At 34.1% G+C, this 17,684-nt stretch overlaps 1 protein-coding gene across 1 annotated transcript in view; it reads right to left on the bottom strand.

Moving 5' to 3' along the window:
- The window catches only part of nonC (serine/threonine-protein kinase Smg1), a 157,467-nt gene extending 145,935 nt beyond the window's left edge, over positions 1-11,532 (bottom strand). Inside the window, exon 1 of the mRNA XM_067274716.1 lies at positions 11,077-11,532. Within this exon, the coding sequence (XP_067130817.1) occupies positions 11,077-11,392 (316 nt within the window). The 5' untranslated portion in view covers positions 11,393-11,532. The remainder of the gene's footprint in view (positions 1-11,076) is intronic.
- Positions 11,533-17,684: the final 6,152 nt, after the last annotated feature.

The raw sequence follows: 17,684 nt of genomic DNA, 5'->3' as shown, positions 1-17,684 counted from the left end.
ATTCTTTTGAACTACAACAGCAAAGTTTAGCACTTATTGTAGACCAATAAATCATACACGGCATTCTCGTCACTTTGCACTTCAGTTTAGTATACTTCAAAATCACAGCAATGCTATTACAGTTCAACAAAATTTTGACTGTCATGTCTATTCTTTATTACCAGTAAACATCCACTGTGTTAAAACAAGAAAGAAAAATTGCAATTTAAGATACAGTGAAGTGAGGATTATTTTGTTATCGAATTAGATGAAAAAGCTCTAACAAAATGTTTATTATCTATATATATAAAAACGAATGTATGTCTGTGTGTGTGTGTGTGTGTGTGTGTGTTTGTCCTTCATGCATTACCACACCATTTATCCGATTGCCATGAAACTTTGGGAAGTTGTTTAATACATTCCCGCGAAGGTTTGTGGCATATGTGAAGATCACCATTTCCCCCCTTTCAAAAATATATTTATATATGGATTAAGGCTTTTATGTCCAACAGATGGCGCTAACTTCCGACGACCTAAGTTTGCTTTTCTGTAAGGCATTATGCTTTTCAGTGAGAATGGACCTAAGCAGATCATTTTCTACCTATCTATATAAATAAAATACAACGTTTGTTTGTTCCTACCGATTCCTTTGAAATTTTGACACAACGTTGCATTCGAATATGCACGTGTTTTTATATAATATACATGTCGAAATTCCCCTACGGGGGGAGATGGACGGGATTAAAGCTTACCGCGAAGAACTCCGCTTCTATTTATACTATTTTACATGCGGTTTTTTGCGTTTTTAATTGCGTTTTAATAGGTGACGTCAACAGAATATACACTAAAAAGGGATTTTTCGATATTCCCCAGCGGGGAGAGGGACAGGATTAAGGCTTACCGTGAAGAACTCGGCTTCTATTTATACTATTTTACATGCGGTTTTTTGCGTTTTTAATTGCGTTTTAATAGGTGACGTCAACAGAATATACACTAAAAAGGGATTTTTCGATATTCCCCAGCGGGGAGAGGGACAGGATTAAGGCTTACCGTGAAGAACTCGGCTTCTATTTATACTATTTTACATGCGGTTTTTTGCGTTTTTAATTGCGTTTTAATAGGTGACGTCAACAGAATATACACTAAAAAGGGATTTTTCGATATTCCCCAACGGGGAAAGGGACAGGATTAAGGCTTACCGTGAAGAACTCGGCTTCTATTTATACTATTTTACATGCGGTTTTTTGCGTTTTTAATTGCGTTTTAATAGGTGACGTCAACAGAATATACTCTAAAAAGAGATTTTTCGATATTCGCCAGCAGGGAAAGGGACAGGATTAAGGCTTACCGTGAAGAACTCGGCTTCTATTTATACTATTTTACATGCGGTTTTTTGCGTTTTTAATTGCGTTTTAATAGGTGACGTCAACAGAATATACTCTAAAAAGAGATTTTTCGATATTCGCCAGCAGGGAAAGGGACAGGATTAAGGCTTACCGTGAAGAACTCGGCTTCTATTTATACTATTTTACATGCGGTTTTTTGCGTTTTTAATTGCGTTTTAATAGGTGACGTCAACAGAATATACTCTAAAAAGAGATTTTTCGATATTCGCCAGCAGGGAAAGGGACAGGATTAAGGCTTACCGTGAAGAACTCGGCTTCTATTTATACTATTTTACATGCGGTTTTTTGCGTTTTTAATTGCGTTTTAATAGGTGACGTCAACAGAATATACACTAAAAAGGGATTTTTTGAAATTCCCCCCATGGGGGAAGTGTTACACATTTATAATAGATACATTTTGAGCCACAACAACGCGTGGCCGGGTCAGCTAGTGTTTAATAAACATCGTGTTTATTATGCAATAACACTATAGCTATACTAAAAAAAATACAATACGTATGTCATCATCATTAGAGTAAGCAATGGTCAGAAAAATTAGAAATTTAAAAATGCAATATCTGATCACAGCAGAATTTATCCACAAAAATAAAAAAATTAAAATGAGGCTGCATTCAAAGTACTGTAATTTTCCAATTGTGAGTTAATTAAATTATGTTTGATTATAGCAGCTGAAGAAATATGTCCAGGAAAAATAAACTTGTTTAAAGACTTTTAGCCTTTCAGCAAGAACAGCTGTTCAAAGAGTTAAGAACATTAGAAGCAATGTCAATAGTCAAAAAACAAGAGAAATGATCTTGAGTGGTTTTCCTTGGCTCTATAATTTTTGACAGAAATTGAAGCTGAATACCCAACTTTCTCTACCACACAGCAGTTCAGTTAGTGGCCAAATGGTCAAGTGGTCAATAAATTGAACCTAAAAGTACACAGCAAAACAAGACTCATATGCAAAATTATGTTGTCATAATCAATTCAATAACAGCTCACATTTGAATCACGAATGATGTCAAGCTACTTTAAACATTTCTTGTGCTGTCAAAACAAAGAGAGAGAGCCATTCCCATACAAATTTGTAATAATATTTTCAAAGCTCAAATTACAGTTCCAGTAGCATTTCTCAGTAATGCAAGTACAAAATAAATTTCCACATTTTGAAATCCACCTAAGTGTGAAATTCAAATGCTTCCATTAACCCTTTAATTAAAAATAATTAATCTAAAATGTAAAGATATGCTTAAAAGCAAATATCAAGAGAAAAATCAGAGAATTCTATTGTAATTTCCTTCAAGTGATGAATATACTCAATGAAAATCATGCTTGTAGATTGATATCAATGTTTGGCAAAACCCATCTGTGATATTTTCAAACGTGAAATAAGTAAAACAGATCAGCATTAACAGAAGAGTATTTGCAACAATTTTGACAATAGAGAATGCTAATTTTTAACCCTAAGTAAACAAACTGTTAACCTAAAAAGTTTTCACTCTTTTCTTTAGTATAAAGAAAAATTTATACTTAACTATTATATTTCAAATTTCATCAATAAAAAATTCATGGAAATTTGTTTTCTCTCATCAGGCTACATAAATACCAATGTAATATTCTCAATTTTTCTCTTGGCCTACAAAGCATACTATACAGCTGTTTACAGAAAATATTTGCCAACTTCCAGGTATACATTTTATAAAATTGCCCATAAAAATGCAATCATATTTATAAAAACATTATTTTCTTCTATGGAAAGTTAAACTGGTGGGTATAACTGATCTATAAAGATCAGTTATACCCACCAATTTAACTGATCAACCATGAGGCCTTCCAAGGGAGGCACGAGCCAATGTGCACAATATTATTCAGTGTATGACTGACAAGTAAGTGTATAAGGATAAAAACAGACAAATACAATGTGATAGCCATCCACAAGCACATGATGTTTTTCTGTCACCCTCTTATTTTTCTTCATTGCATAAATAATGCTTGTTGGGACTGTCATCATATATTTTACTTAACCTACTAACTAAACTAAAAATTTGTTTTTAGTTGACTGTCTTGATATTTGAAGAAACCTATGAGAAGTGCAGAATCTGCAGACCAAAATAAACCTAATAATAATAACTGATAAAGAAAAGAAAAAGTGTGGGCCATAGGATAATTTATATCAACTTCAAATTTTCTTGTTTTTCTAGCAAATCCGGCATTCAACAGCCCCAGTGTGTCATCTGTTTTCAAATTCTCACCAATGACAGCCTTAAAAGCTTGTGAAGCTTAAAAGATATTGGAAACAGTGCATGAAAATTATGTACACAAGAATTGGGAGTTTTTTGTTCAAAAAGAGATGGAATTGAAATGTTAGAAGACTGTAATGTCAAAAAAGCCACAGTAGCACAGGAAGTGTTGAAAGTTTCTTATGTAGTGGCTATGAAAATTGCTAAATGTAAGAAATTGCAGACTACTGCCAAGAATTTGTTGCTTCTGGCAGCTTTAGAAATGTGTCGCATTATAAATGGAGAGGCAACTGCAAACGCATTATGAACTATTCCACTGTCAAATAATACAGTTTCATGGCGAATCGATGACTTGGCTATAAATTTGAAAATGCATTAATTCAACAAGTAAATAAAGTCAAATATTTATGTTGCAACTTGATGAATCAACTGGTATTTCATCACAGGCTCAGCTTATTTGTTACATGAGATAAGCCACAGAAGGAAACATAAGAGGTATTGCTATAAGAGAAGAGTTACCGTTTTGTAAAACAATCCCAACAACAACTTCAGGTGAAGACATATTTGCTTACTTAATAAATTTGTCTGTGCTGAAGGCTTGACTTGGATTGATTGTATAGTTTATGCACCAACAGTACATAAACCTATACAATCCAAGGCATAGAATTATACTGGCAGAATTATAAGACAGACTATTCTTCCATGCCTTATAATTCACCTAAGGCAGGGAAAAATACTGGCCTTGTAACTCTAGTGAAAGCCATAGCTTCCAGCAGTAAAATGACCTGCACACGAAACTGACAGAACCAAACATCAATAGTTTTGTGCAATTCAAAACAAGCTCAAATTTCACATTGACATTTACAGTTTGTGAAAATATGGAAAACATTTTTTAATTTAAATTATTATAACTTTATTCAGAAGGAATAAATTCCTGGTTATACACTATGTACAGACATTACCTTTTATTTGTGCAAAGAACTGTAGTTAGGTATATTTATATATTTTGTAGTGCAATTGTACTTTTGCTTCATATTTTCAATCAAACTTTACCACTATTATTTAATTTGTTATAAAAAACAAAGTAATACTAAATATAATGAGATAAAAACAAGAAGAGATGCCACTTATTAATAATAAAAGATAAATCTAAGAAACTGTCTATTGGCATTAAGCATAAATACATTTAATTGATGAGTACTTTTGACAGCATATAACAGTCTTCTTCAGGTAATATGGCAGATAGAACATTAGAACTGTAGAGATCTAATGTTCTATCCACCTATTATAAATGATAACATCTATAGAACCAATTTAACTATTAGCACTGTGATTCTGATTCAGAGTGATTGTTTAAAAAACAATCAAAATTCTGCATAGAAATCTATAGAAAGTCTGCAAATGCTCAAGAATATGTAGAATGTTTTAAATATTTTAACATTTTAATATCGAGTTTGTATTTTATAAACTGCTAAAGTAAAATTTTAACTATAATCTTTTTCTTTGCATAATTTGTCACTGATGCTCATTTATTAACTGCAGTTTTCAGTAATTAATTTCCAAGAGAACTTAAAAACAATTTGAGATCCACTGTTTTCAACAATATTTAGATATTTGCAGAAGACCATAGGTTGAGATATTATTTTAAAAGATCCTAGAAACATATTGTTGAAATTTACAGAGAAAGCTGAAATGAAATATTTCAACAATAGTTTGACTTAATGTTTTGATTCTAATGATTAGGAATTTTAATTTAAATAAATTTTTCTATGGCGTAAGCATTAACTTTGAAGAATAATTTATGAACGTAATGTATTTGTATTTTAAATGGTATGAGTTCTATCAATCAAAAATATTAATATCTAATTTTAAATTAAGCATTACTTAAATCTATATTACATTATTTTATATTTCAGTTCACATTGAATAAATTCATTGAAATCAATAAGTCAATAAACTCTGTGTGTAGTCTTCCACAATAGAAATAAAAATATATAAAACAAAGATAAATGTTTATTACTTTATACACCATATTTATATTTAAACTTTCAGCCAAAAATTAATGCATATATCATTAATTAATCATAATTAGTTAACATATCATAGTTTAATACTATGGATCTGGAATGTTAGCACTAACACAAAAAACAAAATTTCATGTATTAAGGAGAAAAAGTACAGTATCTGACCAAATATCTGACAAACTCAGAAACTGAAATGATCCAGATTTCTGAATTCCTGAATATATACTTAAAATATAAAATAAACAATGGAAAATAGAAAGTGAAATTGTATTGAACACACCATATGCCAGCAGTTACACTGGAACTGGAATTGTGCAATGTGTACATCACAGAAACAAAACAAAGCAACTGCACAGCAGATTACAGTTGTACTAAAGTCTACCAAATTCAAAACTAGCCATTTTCTGGTGATTCCAGATTTCTGGAAGCAAAATATTTGATCTGGTACTGTATATCAACAGTAACATATTTTCATGTACGAACACTAAATAAAAACATTTATTACATTTTTGACTTAAAAACTATGATATTATTTTAGCATACACTTTAAATTTACTTACATCAAGCTTATTTAATATAATACAAGATGTTCTTAGTTTGATATGCAACAATTTTATGTATAACAGACATTAATATTAATCTGTAATTTAAATCAATGTTTACATAGAATGTTCAATATTAAATTACATAATAATTTATTAATAAATTTGCATTATGCAAACTAAGTTCTAATAATGTCAGATAACAATAAAGATTCAAATTCTCAAAGGATAAAAGATACACAATGAATTACATGATATATAGAATATTTTATTTTAATTACTTTTTTGCCTCTCATGTATAAAAGGAAGGTATGGCAATGGGTGGAAAAAAATGACCTCCCAAGATTTTTACATTTTTGGACTCGGGACCTTGAAATATCAAGAATTGCAAGAAGATTAAGGACAATTTTTTTGTATATATGGATGTTAGTGTGTGTATGTGTGTGTCAGTGTATATATGATTTATTTGAAAGATAGAGAACCTGAAGATAGTTTAAAATAGTCCAAAATTACCTGTTTTTATTAAATTTTGGCTGGGTAAAAAGTGGTTAGTATTCATTCCAATAAAATTTAAAAATCTATTTATTACTATATTTACTGTAAATCATTTTTTGGGAGGGTTTTAATGTCTGAAAATAGTGTATGCCTTAAATTTGATGTAATACATCATAATTTAGACTTCCATGCCATGTATCTTCTCTGTTACCAACTCCACTGCATTATTAGACTGATATTCATATTAGTAAATATTTAAGACGCTCAATCTCATTAGTCTATTACAGTAATATTATGAAATAATTGGATGAAAATCCCCAAAACACTTGTGCAGCACTAAAGAAATGCTGCATTTCCAATGCTTCAAACAGCACTGATGATGATTTTGTATGGGATGATGTAAACTTTGAATCCAGTGTTGATTCAGATGGAAAAATGAAGGAGTTTCCAATTTCAAAAATCAGAGAAGGCAGTGATATATAACTTACTTTACTTGAATAAATACTAAACAAATTTGTCAACAGAATCACAACTTAAATTTGCTGCAAGTTCTCTATTTTTGCAAAAGAAAAAAATCCTGGGTTAGCACAGAGAAAATTATAATACATCTTGGATTCAATGCTGTCTTACATTCAAGTAAATATAGTGGGTGTATTTCTAGTTATTAAGTTCATTATTAATCAATTTTATTTAATATTTTAGTATACAGGCAGTCCTCTACTTACGAACATTCGACTTACGAACAAAGCCGACAGATGACAGGTTAACATGAGCATGAGAGGCTCTTAGTTGAGTTTGGACTGTAGTTGTGTGTCAATCGTGTGTGGTGTCATTTGTTTACTATTAAAGCGCAGTTTGTTACTTTTTATGTACAGTCAAGTTTATTTTTGAAGTTTTATGTTAAAAACATTTACAGTACATACTTATGTACAATCTTAATTCAACATTATTCAAGTAGCCTAAACATTACATAATTGTAAAAACAATGTTGTATTTGAGTTTTTGAACCAAACGTCGTCTTTTCAAGTTACGAACTTTTCGACTTGCGAACGACCGCTACAAACAGATTAAGTTTGTAAGTAGAGGACTTACTGTACAATTAAAGTTGAATGTGAAGTCAGAAGCTCAGAAGGTGAAGAATTACTAAAAACGATGAGTTTTACCGACTCTGGGTGGGTTATTCACAACTCATAATAGATTAATTTTAGTAACATATTAAAAATCTTAACATTCAGAGTGAAAGAAAATTTACAGTACAATCTAATATAAAATAATTACTGTACTACAAAAGACATAATAATGGAACATTATCTGGAGGTAAATTTTTATATGTGCAAATTCATACACATATTAACTATGTACTACCAGTAGTGACTATTTCTATTTGTAGTTAAATTTTTATTTATAAAATACTGGCTATCCAGTGGCTACTTTAAAAAGTTAGTGACATTTATCACATGACGTTTTGCAATGGAACTTCGGGAAAAGGATTATATTCTTTGTTTATAAGTGAAATTGATGCTGTTATTGTATGTAGCCAGTTAAGAACAAAAACTTATTTGATCCTAGTGTTAAGATTAAAAAAAATCTAATTTATACCATTATAACAATATGATGAGTTTTACAGAATGTCAAGTTATTGTTGAGAGTTACATTTCTGGGAGATTCTACTTTGCTATCAATTATTAAATATTTATTTATTTAAACATACATTCTGGTTAAGGAGTCAATAAGAACAAAAACTTTAATGTTTAAACAAAGTTTTAATTGCTTGTCTTTAAAATTATTGCAATGGCCTTTTTTCAAATTTAAAATTCAGATTTTTTTCAAAGTTTTAATGTAATATATAAATCTAAATTCAATTATCTGATTTATTTCATTATTCAAAGAACTCATACCCTTCATTCATGTTACTGAATTTATACTATACTCTATTAAAAGCATTAAATGTTAAAAATACACATTTAGAATATTGCCAAATAAATGTTAGTAACCTCAGAATAGAAAGTGATTATATTATAACTAAAAATAAAATAATATTCTGTTTATCAATTTCATATTTACTTTTTTAATTAGGATGCATTAGTGACCATGAGCATCTGCTGAGGGAGACACACAGGTCACTGGCCCTTCCCTGGGATCATGTAAAAAATTCCACAAATTATAATTGTGAAAGCAACTGAGAAGTTGCGGGTATACTATAGATTACTCCCTATGGAATTTCAGGACTTTGATTATATATTTGAACTCAGTGGACCGAGACGAAAAATAAAAAAGTTATCACACTTTTTTAATGCTCTCATGCAGACGGCACCGTAGTTGCTAGTATTGCCATCTTGTGGTAAAGTCTGCAAACCATGACGTCGGACTACGGTCATCTCCCGGAGCGTTAAACACGCTATACAAGAGCGGAGAGAGCGACGCGACTTCCGATCATCGCGCGATCGCCATTTTGGTTAATGTTACTTATGGCAGCGAACATGGCGGCCCGACTGACCTCTCGTATGGCCGCCACCACACGCCGCCATGTGCTAAACTAGTGATCGATTCACGGTAGTTCTTGAACAAAGTAAAAAAAGAGGGGAAACATCTACTAAAGGCAATTTTAACGGCAAGCGACGGGACTCCCGATCGCGATAGCGAGGCAGACTTAGCGGAGAGCGACGCGACTCCCTATCATCGCGCGATCGCCGAAAAAAAAGTATGATAACTTTTTTATTTTTCGTCTCCGGTCCAAAAGTAGGGTATCGTTGAACTCGTCTCGGTCCCCTGAGTTCAGATATATACCCAAACACACGAAATTCCATAGGGAGTAATCTATAGTATACCCGAAGTTACATCCTGGACCGAGGGATTGGATTATTGATGCAATACTGTATTCTATAATCTACTTGTAAAATGAAAACCCCAAAAAAGTTAATTAATTAATTAAAAATTGATGTAATTATTTGTCTCCAAGCTTCGCCTCTTCCCTGGAAAATTTTCAGCAGATGCCCATGTAAGTCAATCTCAAGCATTGAAAATCATTTGCAAATAACAGGATCTCTAACATGAGATTTCCTATTATGATTTTATATAAATTTAATTTGATTATTTTTAATATTTATTATTTTTTGATATTTTATATATAAAACTTAGTCTCGTAGTTAAGGTGCTTTATTTAATTTTTGATTATTACCATCAATTTAGGTTTTGTACTTCCAACAGCTCTACAATTACATAAAATTATCAAATGTTCTTAATTTAATAAATAAGTTAAGTATATTTCTTCCATTTTAATGTTTTTAATAATAAATAGTAGTGCTTTTCTCTACTCAACAAATCATAAATAAAATATTGTATCAAAAGATATAATTTGAAAATTTAAAATAAAAAAGGGAGACAAAATGCTTAAAATAATTTTGAAATACCAAATTTCTTGATATAAGAACATCTGGACAAGGTCACATGTAAACAGGAATTTTTATTAATAGATTCAAAAAGTCACATTAATCTTTAGTACTGTATATATATATATATATATATTTTAAATTCTATTTCTTACTCAATAGAGAAAAATTTTAAAACTCAGGTTTTTTTGCAATTTACGAAACTATAATAATTTTTTCATACAATATGTAAAAATTGTAGTATATTGCAACCAGTTAGCAACATTAAAAATTAGATATTTATCATCATTATCTCAGTGCCATACTAAATGAGATAAAAAAACAATACTGGTATATCGAAATTTATCAACAAGCATCGTGGAAGGAATAACAAAATACCAGAACCGGCAAAAATAATTTGCAAACATAAGCAAAAACATCCAAAGACTGCCGTTAATTTTAAACCATAATATATCAAAGAGCTACCGGAAAGATATGACAGGATAGAAGTTAATTTTAATTCACACGCACACGTTTAAGTTACCCGAACATAACTTCTACAGGACAAAGATAAAAAGATGAATTTGAGAACAGAGCAGGCATCCTCTTGCACACTCGAGAGGGATCGCATACAGTAACTGCAGCGGAGAAGCGACGACATCCATCCGACGTACGAGTCGCATCACTGCATTGCCCAGAAAGTGCCATGAAAGACCTCGATCGACTACAGCCTGAGACCCAAACCGTGGTTTTGCCAGCCGCATTTTACAAAGCAACCTCGACTATGGGAGTCGTATCTCACAGACCGACCCCGTCCTCCCCACCCGGAGCCGCACTCGCACCGAACCAAGATGAATAAAAACATAAAATTACCGTAATGCCATTTCCCTTATTACAGGTTACCATTTTAAGTAAGTTAGGCAAAGGACCATAAAACATTTTCCAAATAATTCTACAAACGGGCAGACGACTTACTTATAAAATGCTTGGCAAATTACACGAATTTATTAAATGCAACTCATAAAAAAAAGCCAACTAACCAGTCCTTTTGCCGGTGTGATCTCTGGTTCCATTGATCCTGCTGGTTCCATCACTCTTTAAAGAATCGCTCTGCGATAGACGACAGGGAGAATTTTCCGGTGTTTTGTAATACCTGTTAAACTCTTGTTGTCTGGAACGGAAGACGAGATGATTGTGTCCATCTCGACTCCTTGATCGGAACTTATCATTCGGTCTGGAACGTTCAGTCGAACTGCGCCTCGATTCTTCTAACGAATCGTCCTTTCTTGGATATCTTCTTGCTTCTTTAATCCTACCGTTCGTCGATCTCTGATTCATAACTCGTTCGTAATTCATTCATCCAAATATAATTTCCTTTCAATCTTTATCTTTACGTTAACTATAAACTACCGTAGATATAAATCACTCTCTACTTCTACGTCCGCCATCTTGTTAATGTATACTGTAGTAAATTATTGACAATTTTATATTTGGACAAATTTAATTATTTCAAATAATTTCGTCAGAAGTAATTATATTCCATTAAAATTATATATTATCTTTAATTTACGGATTAAAATTATTACCGATACTCTAATTGGTGCTAATATGGACGTATTTGGTCGTCTGTTACTCAATAGATTTTCAATTTAAAAATATTTAAATTATTTAGCGTTTATTTTTGTTTACCGCAATTCTTCCGAATATTTTGTTGTATTCTTTAAAAACATTTTTTAATGCTGAATAAAATATAATATTTATATAATTTTTTAAATGTAGCGTTAAGCGCAAATTTAAAAAAAAAAATAAAGTTTTCAACTTGATTTTGTTGACGCAAGTCACTAATATATTATGCTATATATTGGCGAACTTTAATTTTATTCATTAAAGATAAGTCCGACCACAATAAGTTCGGACTTATTTTACTTTTTTCTTTTTATGGATACTAAGCGGGTTTTTTTTCTAAACTCATCGTGAGTTCGGACAGACCTTTGTTTTTTTTTTACTCTTTCCGTCCTGTGGGCACTAAGAGGGCCTCCATTAGCAAGCCCATTATGAGTTTGGCCAGGACCACAATGGGGTGGCCGGGTGGTGAGGGACGGAGCCTGACATTTCCGGACAGACCACTCTCTGAAAAATTACTGGGGATTATTCGACCTGTCCGGATTCGAACCCGGAGCGGTAGGCTGACACCTTGACCGCTCGGCCATCTGGCCAAGATCGGACAGGCTGGCGACCCATTGCGTGCGACGGGGTGATGGGAGAAGGGCCAAACATGTTCGAAAAAGAAGGACCATGAAATATTTCTGGGGTTTTTCCTACACCGGATTCGATTCCGGGTCTTCCAAAACCGTGATCGAATCCCGATTTTGCCATTCGATCTTCTAGCCATCATCACAATCGGGTCAACGAACAAAGATAAAGATTGAGGAAAAAGCCTTGTAAGAGAAATCCGAATTCTTCATTCAGATTCCTCGAACAAAACATTATACTTTACCATTCAACCATCCAGACAGCGACATGAAATGTTATCTTCTCATCGTCAATTGCGTTATTTACGATGAAGAGCTGTTATTAAGTTGCTGTTGATATTATAATAATGTATCAAAGATTTTTAAATAGATGTTGCATCGGAAGTCAGGAGAATACCGGAAACCTTTATTGATAAATATAAAATATTGTGGCCGTCAGCCATGTTATTCGTGTATTTTATATGTTTTTAATATGTAATATAAGTTAGTGTTAGCAATTCCTTTGTTTCTTTTGTATTATCTATCCTCCTTTACTTTCCCCACCACTCCTTTTTACCCTTTGGGTGGGATTATCGTTTCTAAGAAAGAGACAACGTATAGAGCAATAGAAGGGACGGCGCCGTGGGTCTCGAGGAATGAAAAGTGAATCACTTTTCGACTGGACTGTGGAGAGTGAAGGTGTGAAAAGGAAGCTCTCGACCGAGGCGGATAAGTGAGCAGCAGAAGAAAAGGAAAGGATACGACGGGGGAGTGAGAGATTCACCGAGAACACGGGAAGCCTATAAAATAATCAAACAGGACTCAAGAGTGGTATCCCACCAAGTATTTCAATCTTCGACTATTTTTATCTACATGTATATATTGTTCCTCCCTTTAGTTATAAGTAGGATAAGTTTAGTTTTAAGATCTGCACGCGTATAATTTGTCGGGTTCCGTTTTGAGCGCGCTTTTTAGACTGTAAAAAAAAAGCCTTTCTTTGTAAAGTTGGGATCCATAAAGAACCTGCTTCTGTTCTTTCTGGCGAGAATAAAATCGTACCTTTGTTAAAAGTAACGTGTTTCGATTATTATTTTGTGTCGGTCTGTTCGCGGAAACCGTTACACCTCGTCACGAATCATCACAATATATCGATTTCCTGCATCAGCCTACCAGTCTGGAAGATCCAGACCGAACCCATAAAATGGGCATGAAAATGAAGGAACCAGTGGTTTTTAGAATCGGAACTATAATCGGTTTTAAAAAATTAATTTATTCATTATTTCGGCTAGTCGGATAAATCCATCAGCAGTAAAAAAAACAATGTTCGAAAAAAGCAGGTTCGAATGGCAGTTCAGTATCTAAGTCACGCACATTGTCTGGGAGCATACTTGCCGCCGCAGTTACATGATACGATGTTTATTTTACTCGTACGCGGTTCCCCGCTTTATAAGAAGTTTCTGATTAGATTATTGAAAATATAAACGTTAATTATTTTATTTGAATTAAAAATTCGGAGAGTTTATGAAAATACTGTATCAAAATACCATTCGAATACGAATTAACATGTTTGATTTAACGCGTAAAACCGTAACCTGGATGATTGCGAAAGGAAGATGAGTTTGAGTTATCCCGGTTCAAGTTAACCAGAATTCTTCTATAAATCGAAAGGGTGATTGAGAAAGACAGAGAGTAAACCAAAATAGTATGATAGGTTGCGTGCTACTTTGGGCACGCGTGCCATAGGTTCCTATCCCTGATCTAGTTGAATAGAAAAAACCGAAACCATTGATGTATACATTTTACTGTCTTTACGTATCTAAAAGGTCGTTCTAAAGGATATTGACCTCTTTTTTAAGTGTTAGACACGTAAAGAAAACCCGGAAATTCCGTGTTGGTTAGGCACAAACACATGACCAAACACAGACCCTTTCAAGTCGCAGCTAGTGTTCAATGGTCATGAGTTTGTGCCTCGCCAACATGATTTCCGGGTTTTCTATGGGTCTAAATCTGATTTGGAAGGAAGATTATTAAAAATGCCATATTTAACTGACTTTCATAATAAAAGTTCAGAATGAATGAAATCTATATGCAGTGAACAGCAGCTGTCTTAAAAACTTTCAGTCTATAGGCACGGAAGATTCAGGGCTTCTCCACATTATTTTGTATCATTAACTAATGTACGAACGTAGCTACAGAATTATTTATAAATTATTATATACAATTGCAAAGGTAAAATAGATTTACTTTTTTTTCAATTTCGGGTCCCCAGGTACATCGTCCCGTTCAACGCAGCGATTGTCGATAATATCTGAATTTTCAATTTTATTAGTCTCAATTTTCAGCATGAAATATATAGAAATCCTGGGCTGTCAGGCCTAATACAAGACGTATAGCGTAAATCTATTCTTAACTATAAACTGTTTTTAAAGTTTCCATGCATATCCTTGTGAGGACCCGGAAAACCCGAAAAAACGCGGTTATAAAGGAATTTTATAGAATGATTAGGTACGTTGGTATAAAGACGTGGAAATTTCGAATCCATATAAAGAAATGTTCGATCTAACAAGAAAAAAATAGAGTAATTTTCGTATTTAACTCTCAACAATGTCTCAGGGCAATCTTCCTCCTAACAGACTTCAGGAGGTTATCACCTGCGGGACTGGCACCTTCCACGGAAAGGAGAGGGTCCAGAAAATTTGATTTCACCGAAGAACGGAAAACCTTTGTTGTTGTTGTTGTAAGCATTCATTTGTAACAATAGAGATCATTATTATGTAACCGTGAAGTTTGTCTCTGAATAATTTGCTCTTACATACGATCCGGATCTACTCTGTCATTCTGACATTTTAGAGCGAATCGGAAACCACACAAGCTCGTTGCAACAGATGTAAAACGGATAGCCGGATGGCCAAGCTGTTAATATGGAGGATCACCGCTAGGGTTGCCCAGAGATTGAATCCAGACTGTGGACAAACATTAGAAATTTTTGGGGTGGTCCATTCTGGATATGTCGTTCTCCGTTCCTCACATACTGGCAGTCCCACTGTGGGAAAGCCACTGTAATAAAGGACCCCCCCGATATTTACATTTTTGGACTCAGTGGACCTTGAAACGTGGGGAAATGCAAAAAAGTTCCGGTTTTTTTTTGTATGTATGGATGTTAATGTGTATGTGGGGGGCACGATTTTGTTCACCCGTTTTGAAGCTTAATAGCGAGGTTGAAACCGAAGTTTTCAACGCGAAAACGTGTACGTCGGACGTTCAGCGCCGCCTTTCTGTAAGCCTAGAAGTTTGACAATAGAGTTTGAAACGTCGAGCATGATTCAAGCCATTCTAAAACCGTTATTCTGACATCCTCCCACTTCTTCAAAAGATCTTTAATAGCGACGGCCGGATGGCCGAGCGGTAAAGGTGGCAGCCTACCGCTCTGGGGGACCCGGGATCGAATCCGAACGGGTCGAATAATCCCCAGGAATTTTTCGTGGGGTGGTCCGTTCGGATATGTCGGGCCCCGTCCCTCACCACCCGGTCGCCCCATTGTGGGCCTGGCCGAACCCATAATGAGCCTACTAAAAGAGGCCCTCTTAGTGCCCACAGGGCAGAAAGAGTTAGCTGCTTGAGTCTTCTTGATTATACAGTATCTTAGATAAGATTGAACTGGGCTTACTGTAGACCTGTTCGAGCTGTAGTGAGTATGGTATCGATAAAAATCGGTCTCACAGTTGGTAAGGAAAACACAAGGGTCGTACAAAGAATTATCTCTCGGACACAGGTTCCAGGAAGGAAAACTTAAACTTAAACTTTATATATATATATATATACAGGGTGGGCCAGCGAAAACGAAACGGCAGAGTGTTCGTGTTCGTCCAAGCAAAGCGCTCGGACAGGTCGATTTTACTCTCGAGGGGACATCTCTTGCAATAAAGTTTTTGCGATTCTGAATATTAACTAAACAAACATTTTTTTTCGAAATAAATGCTTGTTTAGTTTATACAAAATAAATGAGTTTTTAAAATTTTTTGTTGTCTGTTGTATTCAGAATCGCAAAAACTTTATTGCAAAAGATGTCCCCTCGAGAGTAAAATCGACCTGTCCGAGCGCTTTGCTTGGACGAATACGAACACTCTGCCGTTTCGTTTTCGCTGGCCCACCCTGTATATATATATATATATATATATATATAAAGTTATATATATAATATATATAAAGTTTAGTAGTATATATATAAAGTTTATATATATATATATATATATATATGACAAATAAATACAACAATCAAAACACTACTACATTAATTGCTAAAATAAAGAACCGCTTAGCCTAACAGTAATATTTACAGTTTATAACAATGAAGAGTACAGTACATGCTGACAGAACCAACACATTCATTAAATATTGTTCGATCTGAACAAGAAATTTTTTCAACAGGAACAGGTGCACTACACGCTTGTATGGGTTATTCCCTTTATCCTCTATCTCTCATCAACAGTTATTACACTCTGGGTGGAATATCCTTGTGGATGCAAACGGATTTGTCCAAACCTGAGTCCAGCTACCTTCAACCCTTACTTCGTTTCCTCCTTTGTCCTAGCTTCCTCACCTTAGAGCCGCCGCAAACTACAGGAAGCGAGAGCTAGCGTACTCTCGGTCGCGCTCCTAAGCCCCGCCTTTTTTCCCATGATGCTATGAGCCATTTTTGCTAGGTGAGCTACTCGAGCACGAAGCAGCCGCAAACTACACAACGTTTGCTCGCGTAACTAGTCCACATGACGTGGAATCCAGATGTGGATTGGCTATAGAACAAAGATTTTATTATAACCTATACTTGTCAGTTTTCGTTCCGTCAGTTATTATAACGGAACCTATCTGTCAGTTTTCGTTCCGAACTTTGAAACAGAATGGGAAAAATATGCCTATTAGTTAAGCCTAACTAGGCTTAAGCCTATTTATAAATAACTATTTTAATATACAACGTTTATACAATTTTCTTTTCAATACTGAATGTATTAATGATGTAATTTACGTACATCAATAAAATTCTATTATTTCTTTTTCGACGTGTGGCATGTTTATGTAGTCATCCATTTTCCGCTGCTCTCTCTTGCTAGCGTAATGCTCTCGTTGTTGAATTCTGTGAACAGCGAGAGTACTCTCGTATCGCTTCTCTAGCAAAGGAAAAACCACGTGAGCAAGAAGAGAGGGGCGGAGCCTTTGACGTCATCGGTTGTGCTAGGACACGTTTGCTAGCATTTTGCTCTCGCAAAGTGCTAGTTTGCGGCGGCTCTTAGTATCCTTCCGCTAGCGTACTTGTCCCAAGGAAAAAAGATCCAAGAAGATCCTCGTGCGTGTTATATACTTCCTTTTATAACCCCCGCCATCCGGGGCTTTTAGCCAGTTACGTTATGTCGTCACAACCA

Source organism: Centruroides vittatus, unplaced genomic scaffold (assembly GCF_030686945.1).
Source record: "Centruroides vittatus isolate TY-2023 unplaced genomic scaffold, ASM3068694v2 contig_559, whole genome shotgun sequence".
Taxonomy (NCBI): Eukaryota; Metazoa; Arthropoda; class Arachnida; order Scorpiones; family Buthidae; genus Centruroides; species Centruroides vittatus.
Note: the sequence above shows the minus strand (reverse complement) of the source record. Positions and strands in the feature narration are given on the sequence as shown.